General features: G+C 38.6%; 1 protein-coding gene across 8 annotated transcripts in view; it reads right to left on the bottom strand.

The window, feature by feature from the left end:
• Window positions 1-15,544, bottom strand: part of brsk2b (BR serine/threonine kinase 2b) — a 149,672-nt gene extending 134,128 nt beyond the window's left edge. For all 8 annotated transcript variants that reach the window (XM_082161849.1, XM_082161852.1, XM_082161854.1 and 5 more), the window contains exon 1: window positions 15,280-15,544. In XM_082161849.1, the coding sequence (XP_082017975.1) occupies window positions 15,280-15,370 (91 nt within the window). In that variant the 5' untranslated portion in view covers window positions 15,371-15,544. The remainder of the gene's footprint in view (window positions 1-15,279) is intronic.
• Window positions 15,545-17,145: the final 1,601 nt, after the last annotated feature.

Below are 17,145 nucleotides of genomic sequence, written 5' to 3'. Positions count from 1 at the left end.
AAGGCTGTGTTTTCAGCATCATTACTCCAGTCTTCAATGTCACATGATCCTTCAGAAATCATTCAAATATGCTGATTTGATGTTCAAGAAACTATATATAAACTAATAATAACTTATTATTATCAATGTTGTAAACAGTTGTGCTGCTTAATATTTTTGTGGAAAACGTGGGGTTTTTTTCAGGATTCTGTGATGAACATCATAAATGTCAATTTAATTTGAATATATAACCAGTCAATATTAGGAACTGTACATTTTATTTGCTCTGCTTTACATGCTATTTTCTCACTGCTATTCAATGACATTTCCAATCCATTACACATATAAAATCAAAAGATGTATACACACACACACACACACACACACACACACACAGTCAAACATTGCTGTAACCATAGTGACAGGGCTGAAAGCAAAAGAAGATCCCCACATGTAATGCACTGAAATAAAGGATTTTTCTTCTTCTTCAGCATAAAGCATCCAGCAGAAAATAATATCTTTCATAAAGCACTCTGTGGCTAATGTAAGGAGAAAAATAATACTGGACTGCACAAGTGCAATATGGGTAATATAAAACCACGCAAAAAGCAATAATGCACTTCCATTCAAACACAGGCCAGAGATACAACGCACCCTTATGAAACTATATATCAGCAGCACTCACAACATACCATAAGAAACACTATGCACCAATGTGTCACAGGAATCAATTTTATAGGTTATTAATAAACAATTCAGGGTTTAATAAGTCAATTTGTCAAACGTTTAACAATAAAATAGCCCTGTAAAGACTAAAAGAGATCCATTTATCAATCACTGCTTGACTTCCAGCTCAAACTGAACTTAAAATATTAATAGAGAAGAGGTACCAGATCTGCATTCAGTGTGAGGGCTCAAATCTGAGCAGAGAGCAGGCCCTGACCCCTCCTTGTGACGGTCTGCAGGGCTGTGTGATGCTGTTGCCATGCTGAACCAGGCAGCACTCGCCCAAGCCAGATGTGCTCAGCATGTGTGCCGCACCATCTCCACAGAGACACGTCTGGCAACAGTTGCTGTGCTGTAATGCAGTAACACAGCCTCACTCCTTGAGACTCCTCAGTCCAGAGCACAACTAAATTAGAAGGAGCCCAGTGTGCACATACTGTACACACAGACAGGAATTAGCTGGCAACCAAGCCGTCTCTCTCTCTCTCTCTCTCTCTCTCAATGTGCCCGTGGCAGTAACTGTCATCATTGCAGTCAAAGTGAAAATAATGTCTGTTCACCCTCTCCCCACCTCCCTAATCTGATTATGCCACTTGATCAGAAGCCTGCGCAAAGGCTAAAAGCTGCGGAGGAACACGAGCGCATACGCAGACACGCACGAGCAGTCGCGGGGCCATCTGTGTGTGTTCTGCGTGGTGTGAGGGTCTTGACTCTGCGGAGAGATCACAACCTCAGTGTAGCCCGAGGCGGTGAGCCGCTATCTCTTGTAGTTATGTTTTTAACATATTTTGAACAGACGCAGAATGACCAAGTTCCTTAATGCTTGTGCGTGTATTTTACAGTAACACGTGGGTGGATTTCCAATTACGCCAGGGATGGATTATTTCAGTTTCTAATAGGGGTAAATGAGACAAAAAAAAAAGTCTCTGAACCGTATGCCCTGCCTGGTCTGATGTGCCAGGCAATATCAATAACAATGATTCATGTTGACACAGTTATCTAGTTAGCGAGACCTCTCATTGGCTCTGTCCGTGTCAAATGGATATGAGGAGCTGGTCACATGATGTCATTTACAACACAAAGCTCATTCAGGCATGAGGAAAGTCACTACAGGAGCAGGGCTACTTGAAATGGAAACGGATGAATAATTTCTTGTCAATTGCACAAATTAATGCAGGTCATTAACTTTCATCGCTCAAATAAAGAAAGTCTGGTGACATGTTACATTTACAGTGTGTTACACAACACACGTACAGTAAAGTCTGATTATTTTAAATAGCAGCAAAATGCACATAAACTACCTTGTAAACAAGAACACTTTCAATGTAAAGTATGAAAGAATATATCTTTTTTAAATATATAATTTATTTTAAAAAGATTTTCTTATGAGCCGGCTCTTTTTAGTAAATCAAAAACATACCAGTGTAGACCAGTGTAGTCTGATTCCCGTAACAATCTGTTATGAGCAGTTTGTTTAAATTAGTTTGAAAAGGCTGGAGTGAATCAGCCCAAAATGCTGGCCTGTATAATACACAGCATTAGCTGAGAGAGAAATTATTTAATATGCAAGAATAGCAAAATGGACAGCATAACTGAAAAAACTTAATTGAGAACTTATGAATCAGAACTGAATCAAAAAAATGTCCTGAATCAAAAAAAAATGTCCCAGTCCTAAATCTAATTTAAATAAAGATAAGTGGTGCATGCTCATGACATTTCACATAAGAAATAAACATAAGATAGAATATTATTAAACCAGTTACAGCAAGTATTTACTATGGTGTTTGTAGCATGAAATTGCACAGACAGAATTACTATGAAATGCTCTGTATCGTGTGCATCTAAAAGCTTTGTGATCCCTCTCATTATAGATTGGCTGTGGAGGCAAACAAAGCTTTGCCATTAATTGAGTTTGACTCCAATGTTCAGAAGAAAGCATGCTGGCTGCTTCTCCTGCAGTCCTTTACTATTTTCTTCATCATATCAACATACCTCAGCACTGATCATGTGCAAAGCATGCCTATAAACCCATTTACTAGCCACGTTCAAATCAGTAATAATGGTAGAAAATGGTTATGGTGTGTGAACTCTATGTTGGATGGATCCCTGTAGAGCAACAAACCTCATGCATTCCTCATGGAGAAACGGCTGAATATTTCATTACAACTATATTAACACATACTACATTGACAGGCAGAGAATTAATGAGGCAGTGCCACAGGCAAACTAATGAAAGCACTGAAAAATAACGTCTGTAACCTGCATTTGCTCAGAGAAACATTCAAAGAAAAGTGGGAGAGGAACGCTTATGATATAAATAACACTTCTTTCTCTCTGTCCCTCTCTCCCTGTATTGTGTTGGTGTCAAAATAAGCAGCCTTTGTTCTGATTTCCCACTGCTTTCTAAATTTAATCTCTGAAAACACTTTCTCCATTAATTTAGGTAATTCTAAAGCCACCTCAATAGCAATAATCGGATAATTTTTTAAGGTTTAGTCTATTTAAAGGCGCAATCAGTTGTTTTAGGTTTATGTTGCACTGGCCAATGCTGCTGTTGTCTTGAACTCAGTACTCATTATAGTTAGGGTTAAATAGATAGTTCACCCAAAAATGAAAATTCCAAAATTGTACCAAAGTTCCAAAGCCTCTGCTCTGATTTTCTTCCATCTGTGGAACACAAAAGGAGATACTTGAAGAATGTTGCGGTACAAACAATATTGGATCCCACTTACTTAATGGATAAAAAATACTGAGACATTTTTCAAAATATCTATTTTTTTATTGTAAAAAAAAAGAAAAAGAAAAAAAAAAGGCATACTGGTTTGGAATGGCATGAGGGTGAGTAAATGATGAGAGAGTTTTCATTTTAGGGTAAACTATCCCTTTAAAGCCTCGTCGACCCAACATCTACAAATTGGAGCGCTTTCCTTTTATATCTCATGAGTGACTGAACATCAAAATAAACATGCTAAATTATCCCAGTCCCACAAAGTATAAATGTTTCTGAACACTTCTTCCAGCTATTGTAGACTGAAGTACAGACAGACATAAGAACCATTAAACTGTGTTCAGTTCTACAGGAACCCTTCGGGCATTCAAAAACTCCCATTGGTACACCAGATCCCGTCATTAGGTGTGAAATTATGAGCTAACAGATAAAATCAGACAAGGTCCAAGCTCAAATTCGGCCTTGAAAGGCATTATTCAGCACACATTAAGAGATGGGGGAGATCCTCATTCACATTCTAATAACTCAGAGAAGCTACAATCAATAGCTGGACCCTCAAGGCAAGGCTGAGGAACCATACGGCATAGCCGTCCAGAAAACATATGTATAAAATTGCACACAGCCTCCCCCGGTTTCCATAGAAACCCTCAACTTGCCTTAGACAGGGGAAAAAAGATGTGTGTAGCTATTATTCTATTGCTGGGGTTGGGCTGCACAGGCAGTGATTGGTTGAAAATGAGTAGTACTGCCACACTATTAATACTCTGTGAAATTGTACTCAGTGATTTGCAAATAGCTAATCTCTAAGCTGGGTGTACTTGCTTATACACTCATTCCCTCAAACCATGTTTATTTTCACCTGTAAATTCTCTCCTGTAACTTACTCTTTAAGTAAAAGAAAAAGAATGCCTTTCAGTTGCGAATAAAGGGGCCACCAAGCATCAGCAACCACCTGACTAATGACACGGCTTGACCAAACCCCACCATCTGGACAGGATATTCAGCCCTTCTGGGTTCTTTACCAATCAATCATGCGTGCAAAACAACATGACACCTCATTTCATTCATACAGTACTGGCACAATTGCACAAACACCCAAAGAATATAATTTATTAAGAATAAATTTGTATTGCAACGCTGTCTTAGAATTTCTATTTTCAGTGTGCTCTGTGCTTAAATTGCTTGTTTAGCCTTCAGTCATCTGTAACTATGTGAGACTGACATGTTCATGCTTGAGTATCTTTTTTGTGGTAAAACAAATCAGTCAATTGTTTGTTTTTGTTTTTTGAAGGAATATTTCACCTAAAAATGAATTCTGTCATTGTTTACTCACCCTTACATCTTTGCAAACTTGATTCACTTTCCTCCTTCTGTGGAATATGAAAGGTAAACTTCTGAAGAATATCCTGGACATTCAATATCTTTATATGCGTAGATGAATGAGGACTGGGACTGTCAGGCTCCAAAAAGCAGCATAAAAATGGTCCATACAACTTGTACATTATTTCCAAGTTCTCTACAATAAGTTTATGTGAGACACAAATGGAAATCAAATTGATAATTTTGTTCGAAATCATTATTCACTGAAAGTAGGGTTGTCTGTTTCATAAAGAAATCATTCTTGAGAGTTGGATCTTTTTAATGAACCAGAGGAGCAAAATCACAAATTCACATACTGATCTGGTCCATGTGTTTAACTCACTGACTCAATCCAGTCGCAACGGTTAACAGCTCACAGGAGTGGAAGATCTCTTCATCACATAAAGCTATCATATGGCTTGGAGTTTAGCACACACACTGTATTGACCACTTTTATGATACTTGTGCTTTTGCTTTCAAATTTAAAGGGATAGTTCGAGCAAAAATGAAAATTCTGTCATCAACATCAATCGACGGTCGACGCACATTCATAGAGCGCTTTAAATGTGGTAAACAGAAGATCAAATGTGCTTGTTTGACCCGCAAGAACGAATGAGGTTTGTTCATTCACATTGTATGTGCATTGATTAAAGTTTATATGGAAATAAAAGCCTAAATTAAATCTGTTCATCCTACAAAGTGAGCGTTTCTCTTCAGAAGACTTGGATTAAACCACTTGATTTACATGGATTAATACTTTTATGATCTCTTTATGGCATTTTTATTTTTTTGCTTCAAAGTTACAGAAACAGGGACAGAATTCAGTGAGTAAATATTGACAATTTAAATTTTTGGGTGAACTAACACTTTCTAACTTCAAGAAAAGGTTACCAGGGATAGTAAAGTATGATAGATTTGTCATTTTTAGGGTTATTTTTTTACTCACCCTCTCAAACACTATGTTTATCTCTCCCCGACTTTCAAGTTCTCTACCATCTATTCCACTCAAACTTTCTCTTTTACTGTCCTCTCCCTCCACATTTATTTCTGTACCTTTCACATATTTAACCCCTTCTCCTTCCCTCTCTCTCTCTCTGTCTGTGTACTAGTGTATTCCCATTAATCTGTGCTTGCAGTCTCCGTTTTGGCTTGAACTTGCAGATAGGCACCAAAGCACTTTACACAGGCTACAGGCTAAATGTCTCTCCTAATCAAGCCCAGAATTAGTCCATCTGTTGAGCAGTTGCCCACTGTTTGGACTCCAGTGTCACTGCAGATGTACTTGTAGCATTTCATGATACATATATACACAACAGTGTACAGTAAGATTGCTATTTCTGCAATTATTGCTCTTGGCTGTGCCGTTTCTGATTAGATGCTTCTCTACATGGCAAGTCGCAAATCAAGTCACATCAGAACTGTTCAAGTCAGTCCTGTGACTCCAACTTTGGAATAGCCAATACCCTCCAGCTAAAACCTTCAAATGTTGTGTAAAGAGCAGATACCACACATAGCATTCATGGCAAGAAAGCAAAGCTAAAAGACGGTGCTGAATGGGATGGTGTGATGGCGATAGAGAGAGGAACATGGTAGGGACAACACCAGGAGTTAAGGGTCTCTGCTGTGTTTCTCTGATAAAAGGCTTCACAGCTGCATCAGACACTAGGGAGCAATTTTCTGCAGTGGGAAGGGGGAGGGGACCACCAAAACTACACAATGCAATGTATAGCACCTAGGGATGGGTACCGAAACCCGGTATTAAACGGGCCCCGGTGCTGAATTTTGAAAGACCGCTGGATCGTTAAGCTCGGACGTTATCGGTTCTGCTGTCGGTACTGGAGAAATTATGAAAGTACACGTGCTATTTATTATTGCTATTAAGAAATTATTATCTTGCGAATTTAATCTCGCCAGCCACTTCTATATATAATAATATGGAACCATTTGTCTGTGATGCATTTTTGCTAAAGAGAGAGAGAGTGTGTGTGTGTGTGTGTGTGTGTGTGTGTGTGTGTGTGTGTGTGTGTGTGTGTGTGTGTGTGTGTGTGTGTGTGTGTGTGTGTGTGTGTGTGTGTGTGTGTGTGTGTGTGTGTGTGTGTGTGAGAGAGAGAGAGAGAAAGAGCGATCTTTCACGCAAAGCCACGGCGCGCGCAACACAACAGCCCTGCTTAATGAGTGACGATGAGGACAAAACATTCAAAAGGTTACACTTTAGATCTTTGATATTAAACTAATTTTATTTTAGATTTAGATTTTGGCTTCCAATGATTATAAAAAAGAAGATATTTGAGGTGTAACCATTAAAAACTAAAGCCACATTCTCTCCAGCGCAACTTCCTTCCCTTCACAGAGCGATGCGCTGTCATTTCTCCCTAAAACCCAAAAGTAACGTCAGAATCTGCACGATCGGTGATTGTTGTAAAATGTAGTCTATACTTTTGCTAAACTGCGGGACGCGTTTGATAATAAAAGGCTATTAAAAGTACCAAAATTGACGCAATAGACGCTGTTCCAAAATGCGGCGCACGCTCCGAAACACACCGCAACGAGACAAGCAACGTATATTTTGGGCTTCGTGTGCGCATCTAAACGATCAAATACACAAATATGTCAAAATGGCCGTCTTGGAGATTCACTTAAACAGTTTATTCACTTAAATACAGTTTATGTCTTAAATCGGCGTAAATAGTTGGGAGAAAATATGAGGCTTAATAATGATTAGATCTGCATTTGGTCTTAAAGAGGCAGCAGTCTAATAATCCTGCTGACGATTGCTCCATTAATGTGAATCAAACAACAAAAGGCAAAGAGAAAAAAAGTCACAGCTCTTGAATGATATAAGCTTTAATCTATCTATGATAAACTATGCAGTGTTATTTTACATCTGACTTTATTAGATGTCTTTTTAACCCATATTACTCCTGAACAGTAATGTCAATGGACATTACTGAAATTAAAGCACTGGGTATATAATTTGTATATTTGTTTTATTGTATACTTTTTTGTTTGACCATGTGTTTGTACTTTGTTTTTGGCGTCCTGTCTGTCTATATAAAACACAAAAGCCAGCACCCTTCTGCATAACATACATGTTTTATTTGTTTTGTTAAAGCATTGCTTTTTCTTTTGCTATAGATATTTATTTTACATTTCAAAATATAAAGCAATATTAATTATGTTCTAAATAATTTTTTCCCCTTTTTTTAATATATCAAAAAGAACCGATAAGAATACCGTTAAAGTACCGGATCGATAAGGAGTATCGGTAAGAGTAGTAATACCGTTAAAACCTTAACGATACCCATCCCTAATAGCACCACACCACAGATAATATGTGCAGCACAAATGACACTTCTGGACAAATCACCACCAAAACAGAAGGGAGACTAGCTTTTGAGATTTTGATACTATAAATAGTTATTAATCCCATTCAATCAAAATGTTATTCCATTTATGTTGGCTCTGAGGTTATAAAATTGTGCACTCCTAAACAATGACAAACTTCTCTTTTAGCACATGTACACAATTATATTGCGCACAATTAAATTAGTATTTCTATTCTGGTAAACGGACCAAAATATACTGATGACTCATCCTGCAACACACAGATTTTTCTGCCCAATCAAATGCTCTCTTGAATGTGAATACCCCTCCCTCTTATACCACCTGCCACAGATTATCAACTAGCAAATTCAAAAGGAAACACATCAACACATGAAGAACAAAATAGTGCTTTTCATGCAATTTCGTTATGTTGAAATATATTTAAATGTTTAGCTTGTTGGAAATAGTGGTTAAATTATGAGGTTTTTCTTGAAATTTCTGTGACTTTTCGCTTTGTATGTGCTTTCCGTAAATCATTCCGTACATCATTTTTATCCTATTGTTTACTATATTTATGTGCTTTGTCGGTGTCGTTGTGGGTTTTAGTTCTGTGGGCTGTAAAGACCTTTGAAATAACTGAAATCAAGTGATATGGAACTGTAATAAGGTCGAGACCTGCCTGGAACTACTTTACCCGTGCGTTTCCCTGAAAATAATTGCAGAATGTTAGAATGTTACAACCAATCAGATTCAAGCATTCAACAGCCCCATCATATAAAATATAATAATGTACAACAACACTTATAGTGCACCGAATTTGATGTTTCTCACGATGAAAAAAGTTAAGCACAAAACACTGGCAGGGAAAGCATGGAATCTCTTTAAAATGTTCCTTGGGCTCAAGAGAGAGGATTCATTGCAAGGGAAATTAATGATGAGTGACAAGAATGAGCAATAAACCACAACTAAATATAAATATATTTATATAATTGCTAGTCAACAAGGAACAAAATGTTGGCAGTTCATTCCAGCCCTAAATGAGAAATACTCTAATCTCATGTATAAGAAGAGCCCATCAGTGGAATCAGCTCTGCTCTACCAATCATTCCAGCGCACATTCCTTCAACAGTTTTCTGTAGGATTAATTTCTTGCGTATGACGTAAAGGCTTCGTATTCCTCTATAGATTCATCTGTGCACATTTTACAGTGTTAATAGCAGAGACTGAATGTAATCTACATAAATCAAGGGTGGGAAAGAGGGGCTTCGAGGACTGTTGCTGTCTGCCTCTGATGTCTGGAAAGATGGAAAGCATGGCCATTGTAAGAAAAGGCTAGTGGGAAGGGGGCGCAGCCATGACAACCAACCACTGCTATCTGGCACTTAGTAAATGAGAGCCAACTGAAGGCAGGAATATGTCTGGGAGACTGCAACCCCCTCAGACAGAAACACACTGACAAATTGTTCACAAAGTCAGCACAGCAAGACAGTCAACAGCTGACATTTCAAACAGGCTTTTCAGGCTAAAAACAAAACATTCTTTGTGGTGACGAAGAGTTTCCTAAAGTGTGATTTGATCTCCCTCCCTCCTAACTATATTATCTTAACTTCTCTCCCTTAGTCAAGGAAACTAACTGGATAATACGGCTCCATTTTTTATATTACAAGCCATTGTATGTAAAGTGATAGTTCACCCAAAAATGAATACGCACATTCTCATTGTTCCAAACCTGTACATATGTCTTTCTTCTCCGGTACACACAAAAAAGATATTTTGAAAAAAATGTCTCAGTATTGTTTTTTGGTCCATACTTTGAAAGTCAGTGGGGACCAATGGTGTTTTGGAGCCCACTGATCATCATTGTATAAACATTCTTCAATATATCTTCTATTGAGTTCTGCATAAGAAAGAAGATCATACAAGTTTGAAACGACATGTGGGTGAGTAAATGATGACAGATTATTGATTTAAATATTTCAAAACAATATGCATCATTTGCCAATTGTAAATTCCATAATATCTGACCAAGGCTTAAAATGAAGCAAAATGTCTCTCATACCAAGTAAGCCATTCATAGTTTGAGTTCTTTCGAAAATAAAAAAGTTTGAGCATTCCAACCAGAAACATATGTCTAAACCAAAAGCATTAGTTTAGGGTGGCACTATATCTGTTTGTCAGAACGATATTAGTTCAACACTTCTGTTTGGTGCCGTTATTGGCACTGACTTCACCTCAACTCACAAACACATAACTTGGGTCTTTATCGACCCGGGACGTCATTCACTACCCCACCCATGATTGGCAAAACATTCAACCATTTAAGCGTTAAAGTGTCATTGAATAGGCCTAGTGCTAATACTGTGTCTTCCTAAAATACATTCTGGCAAAGAGAAACAATGGCATCCCTTACATGAAAGCACTACCTTGGATTGAAATCAACCCTTCGTGCACTGCAGCAAAATGACCATACTTTATGTGGTTCTGCCCGCGGCTCTTCATATCCGCCTTGCACCAGTTACAGACACTCACTGGCCCTGAGGTAGTGTGTATATATAGCTTGATTATCTCCATGTCCATGCTGGAAAAGCGGTGGAGGCCTGGGGCTCTGCATGGAGCCTGCCCGTACACGCCGACTAACCCTGACCCAGCAAGAGGGCACTGTTTCTGCCCGTGACAGTGTTCGTGATTCAAGTACTTCGCCGCTTCATTAACGGGCTTCCTTTGGGACACCCTGACAAAGTGAAGGAAGGAGAAGAGGAGGGAATAAGTAGAGAAGAGGGGATACGAACAGAACGAATTGGCAGAAAAATCATACACAGTAACTGCACGAGTCTCACAAAGCAGTGTAATAATATACTGCAATACAAAAATTCAACAATATAGTGGATAGCACATTTACATTTACATTTACATTTATTCATTTAGCTGACGCTTCTATCCAAAGCGACTTACAATTGCTATATATGTCAGAGGTCGCACGCCTCTGGAGCAACTAGGGGTTAAGTGTCTTGCTCAGGGACACATTGGTGTCTCACAGTGGATTCGAACCCGGGTCTCTCACACCAAAGGCATGTGTCTTATCCATTGCGCCACTACCACCCCTACACTACCCCACCCATAGCAACAATGTATTGTGTATAGTTCAACCAAAATGAAAGTTTAGACAGATTAGATTTAGCATCAAATATGGTAAAACCATAAGGTCACACATTTGAGCTTCCATGTTCATTATTATTAGAAACGAAATGCATTATTTTGTAAAATACAATATGTAAAACATTTTAAATGTATGTGCAGGGACAGAGTGCAAGCATGTGTGTCTCTAACATTTTAGCGAAGCAGAATCATGAATATTTCTATTCTGGTGTCACCATTGCCCTGTGCCTAAGAAATATATTCCATATGTCTAAGAAATAATAATTAAAAAACTACCATTTTAACTCTTAGTTTAAAGTATTGTGAGAGTATTGTACTGTGAGATCAGTATAGTTGTGTCGAACCAAATCGTGACATAAATGTATGGTTACACCCCTAGAAGGTATTGTAACGTTATTGTTTTTTGGTAACCACTACCACGTACCAATCCGTCTCAGCCGGTGATCTCCTGTAATCTTCCTCTGCCTACTTTCAACTGACTCGAGCAGCGAGGACGCTATATGCGATGGCTGAAGCATCACAAAGAAACAGAGAAGGCAAAAATTACAGGCACGTACATCCGTTTTTTGATTTGCGGAGGTGAAGGAGGGGGTAAATTAAACTAGAGCGTCCTTTTTACTGTTTCCCATGGGGGTCCCGCTTTAGCTCTGAGAACTCTCTCTCCCTCATCCCCAAACCCACCCCCTTCCCATCTATCCCCACCCCTCCCCCAAGCTCCTCTTTCTATGTGTGAGCCTCTCTCATGACATATGGGCTCTCCTCTGCAGCGGCAGCACTGAGAAGCGGCGTTCATTGTGCAGCATTCTCTCAGCAGCCATGCCAACGGCAGCAGAACTAGCAGGAATACCCTCTGCTCTTCTCTAACCACGGGCTACACAAGGATTTATTTTAAGAAATGGAGCCAATAGTTTAATTGCAGACAAAACGTCCTATTCTTAAATGAACAGTGTGAGACATCTCTCTATTAAACAAGAAGCAATGCATGTATTTACAGTAATTACTCCATATAGACATATTGCTAGCACTGGTTGCATTTTGCAACTTACTATTGTTTGGTTAAATGAGAAATGTGACTACAATTATGCTGAAGCCTTGTTAAAGAGATAGATCACCCAAAAAAAAGAAAATCGGCCTGCCCTAACTTTCTGTTTTAATGGGAAATGTTGTCACAGGAAAATAAACTGCACTCATCAAGCCATTTAATGGGGTATTAAATGGATTCTTCACTCAAAAGTTAAAATTCTGTCATAATTTACTCACTCTCATCGTGTCGTTCCACATCTCTATGGCTTTTGGGGGGGGGACGGGACGGGACACTGACACATTTCTGAAAATGTTATTTTCAGCAGGAGAAAGAAAGGCATTGAATTGTATGGAGGGGGAAAAACACTGACACATTTCAAAAAATATTATTTTCAGCAGGAGAAAGAAAGGCATAGAATTGTATGGGGGGAAACACTGACACATTTCTGAAAATGTTATGTTCAGCAGGAAAAAGAAAAGCATAGAGATATGGAATGACATGAGGCTGAGTAAATGACGACAGGGTTTTCATTTTTGAGTGAACTATCCCTTTAATACCCCATTAAATGGCTTAAGAGTGCAGTTTATTTTTGTGTCACAACATTTTTCCTATTGAAATGGTTTGTCTGTTTATTTCTGAATAGCAAATAGCTTTTAGTTCATATAACAGCGATGGAACATGATCTGTTAATTGCTGTTGCTAGGCAGACGTAGGTGATCATTTAGATTCTTATTGGGACAAAAATGTAGACACGTCCACGAGTGCAAGATGAGTCATCAATATTTTTCCCATTTTCCCAGAAGAGAAAAGTTGCATCCAACTATCAGTCAGAGTATATACTAAATTTGATGGAGAACATAGTCTTTGACAGTTGATAAAGTGCGTTCTTTAAGTATGCATGTCTTTATATGGATACATTCCTAGATATCATACTACACCCACCATGTTGGCGGCTTGGACCTGTCCTTGGCTTGGACCTGTGTTTTATTTGACTTCTGACGTACGAACAGCAACGACAAAAATATTTTACTTTGGTGTTAAGTACAATTTAACCACAAGTAACAACTTTCCTGGTATAATCACTTATACTGTACTTGAAAAGATCCATCTGCCTCACAGTTATCATCATTTTGAAATATGACAACTACTCAACTACCTCAGACTTAGCAAAGTGTCAGCACTAACTGCACACTTCAGAATCTCAGCGGATACACATCACCCACGTATAATTTGCCTATTGTTTCATAAATAATGTATATTCAGACATCATAATCAATCAGGTGTAATGCTTTGCTTTTAGTATATTTGGACACTGGAAGAAACTGCAAATTTTAGATGTGTACATTTGTTGAAAGTGAAATTTAACATGAAATGTTTAGAACATTATATAAATTGCTTCAAAGCTAATAGACACAGACTAAAGGCCACAACAATGCAATTATGATTCCAAGAGGTCTTTAATAATAATAAAAACCAAGTGCTACATTTTTTAAGCTGTCAAATCATCTATATGTGACCCTGGACCACAAAAGGTCCCATATTATCACATGGGTCAATTTTCTGAAATTGAGATTTATACATCATATGAAAAGCTGTATAAATAAGCTTTCAATTGATGTATGGTTTGTTAGGATAGGACAATATTTGGCCGATATACAACAATTTGAAAATCTGGAATCTGAGGGTGCAAGAAAAAATCTAAACGTTGAGAAAATCGCCTTTAAAGTTGTACATTTATGTTCGTGATTATGATGCATTCACTCACACAAAATAAATGTTTTATATATACAGTAGGAAATTTACAAAATATCTTCATGTAACATGATCTTTACTTAATAGCCTAATGATTTTTGGCATAAAAGAAAAATCGATAATTTTGACCCATACTGTTGCCACAAATATACCCATGCTACTTGTGACTGGTTTTGTGGTCCAGGGTCACATATGCCAATGTTAGATTGCAGCCTTACTGGTTACTTTTAACAGGAAACATGATTGAGAACATGAAGACCTGACTATCATCAACTCTGGCCTCCATGTTCTTCAAAATACAGTAAATCTGATACTCTAACAGTTGCAGTTCATGAGTTGCATAACAGCTGCAGGCCCCTTACTTGGATACGTCTGGCCAGGAATATCGACTCAATAACTGTTCTCCACCAAAGCCACACTGGCCACAGAACATTGAGCACAAAAAAAATATGCCCCCAGATCAATAATTCGTCCTCCTCACTCCCATGTCATGCAGCCATTCTCAGCAATAAACCGACATGAACATAAGAATAACCTTTTTTTCATTCAATGCGTGGTCATATAAACCTAGGCTATTATGATATTGATTAGCACAACAGCTCAAATCAGCAAGCAGGCTTTCAGTGGCCTGTGGCAGAACTAAAGCAAGACTAGTTTCCCTTATAGCCGGTGTCAAACTTCAGCACTATATTTCAGCACCACCGGACTGCAGAGGAAATTAGGTTGAACACATGGTGCACTACGGATGCACCAAAACTGTCCCATCAGCAGCAGCAGCATAAGAGGGCCACCTGTACCCTGATTGTCAAACATTAAATTCTAGCTCTTGTACGAGGCGAATGGATTCGGCAGTAGTGCAACCACATCCCGTTGTCTGACAAATCGGGATTAACGGCATTAGGCAGAAGCAAAGCGAGCCGCAAAGCCAAACTGTCATTTGCGAAGACCAAGTTCCTTTTCTAGAAAGATAATGCAAACGTTTTCCAACTTGTTCCACCCAACAATAACAACAAAAAACAGCAACAAGAAATCTTTTTGCAACTAATAAGATCTCACCGGATGGTCAGAAAAGTAGGCAAAGGTCCTTAATCTGCGGAAAACCTCTCTACACAATGACATGTCAGCACAAGCAAACACACACACACGCGCGCGCATCATATTTAGTCATCGCGCGAACGTATTGAGCAGCGCGTGTCATCATCCCAGATCTCAAGCACACAAAAGGACAAACCTGTCTGTCCTTTGCCAAGCGTCTTTTCCAGGCGATACGGTCCCACGTAATTCGCATGTTGGGAGCTGTTGTCTTTTCCCGTCGATGACATTTTGCTTTACACGGACGAAGTTGCGATGCCGACAAATTGCTGCTGTTCGGCAATGAAGTATTTCTTCAGTACCGCAGTTATTTCCCCGCCCAGCTCTTGCTCCAGACGCTGCTTGAGGATCGGTGTTGCTGCTGCTCTCCTCCGCGTCTCCCTCTTTCTCTTTCTCTCTCTCTCTCTCTGCTGCCGAGCGCTCGGATAATCTCACACTAGCGCGCGCGCCCGTGTGCTGCTCAGCCTGCGCCTGCTGCGTGTGTGCGCGCATTACACACATTTCTCATCATAGATGATGAAGAGCGCGGACGGATGCCGTGTTTGAATAATCAATGCCCCAATACTGCATCATATGAGGCATTATCAGTTGAAAGCCCTTTGTTTTTAATGGATGCACTGTACTAATAATGATGTTAAAAAATGAGAGACATAAAATGGTTAGTAGATTTGTTTTATAAATAATAGACTATACTTAAAATTTTGAATGTTCGGAATATTCCACGAAAACGGTGCACGTTGCTGGGAAGAATTAGAGGCATGACGAATCCTGTGTTGTGAGACATTAGATGTATTCGATACTATTAGCTGGAAGAAAATTGACCTCGCATACTGGTCACATGTCCCATCCTCCACCTCTGGTTCAGAGGTCAGAGCTCAGAGGTCTTGACCTTCTAGACTGTATTTAGCAATTAAAAATAATACAACAATCAACATTTTTTAGATCATCTTTTGAATTAGTTTAAACAATAGTAACTCGTACCAGATTTATCTCTACATTTTACATGCATGCGACCCTGTTTATAAAAACTAAATAAATACATTTTCGACAGCATGGGGGAAGTAAATAACCTAATTACATTTTATCAGTGTTCATTCAATTGATTTAGTCTATTTTAATGTCTATTTAATGTTTACTGCTAGAAAATCACATAAATCAGGATTTTAAAATATCATATACATCTCACCTCCTGATGATCAGAGGTTCTGAATGGCAAGCAGTTCCTTTCACTCAACATTTGTTTTAATTTATAAAGGGTTTGTCTTTTTTATTTTTGTTTGTTTTTTTTACAGCTAATTCATATGCCTTTTTTGCATTCTCTGTTAATTGCCATTTTGCCATACTCTTGAAATCACTACCACAATACTTCCAATAAAAAACAACAAGAAAAAAAAACAGGTATTTTACTACTAAAAATGTGTGTTTTTGCTTTGACCTAGTCGCATGGCTCAGCTTCTCTTTGAGAATCTGGTGCCGCTGAGATTTTGGCCTTGTTTCAATATATTCCCAGGTAACTTTCTTCAGAGCTTCTTAAAGACTTTGAAGTCACTCAGAACATCTGGCCAGGTTGTGTCTTGTCATCTCATCCTCTCACCCTCCCTTTCGCTGTCCTTTCCCTTTTAACTTTCTTGTTGAGAGTGTGACATGTAAACAAATCTCAGTCTCTCTCTCTCTCTCTCTCTCTCTCTCTCTCTCTCTCTCTCTCTCTCTCTCTCTCTCTCTCTCTCTCTCTCTCTCTGTAAAAACAAGAGCTATATGCAGAACATTGGGTTCTTTTCTTTAGCTATTCCAAAACATCATGTCACTTAAATATGAATTCATGATTCTTTTAGTGATTTTTACTGCAGTAAATCTCTGCTGTCTGAGGCTAGTAGAAGAGGACACTCTGATCTGATTAAATCAGAGGTCAAATGCTGTGACCATCTGCCTTTATTTTTATCACAGATGAAGATGTAGTGAAAAGGCAGATGAGGCTGACCTTTAAACATCTCTGTAACACATAGAC

The sequence above is a fragment of the Leuciscus leuciscus genome (genome assembly GCF_965113295.1).
Source record: "Leuciscus leuciscus genome assembly, chromosome: 2".
In the NCBI taxonomy this organism is placed as follows: Eukaryota; Metazoa; Chordata; class Actinopteri; order Cypriniformes; family Leuciscidae; genus Leuciscus; species Leuciscus leuciscus.
Note: the sequence above shows the minus strand (reverse complement) of the source record. Positions and strands in the feature narration are given on the sequence as shown.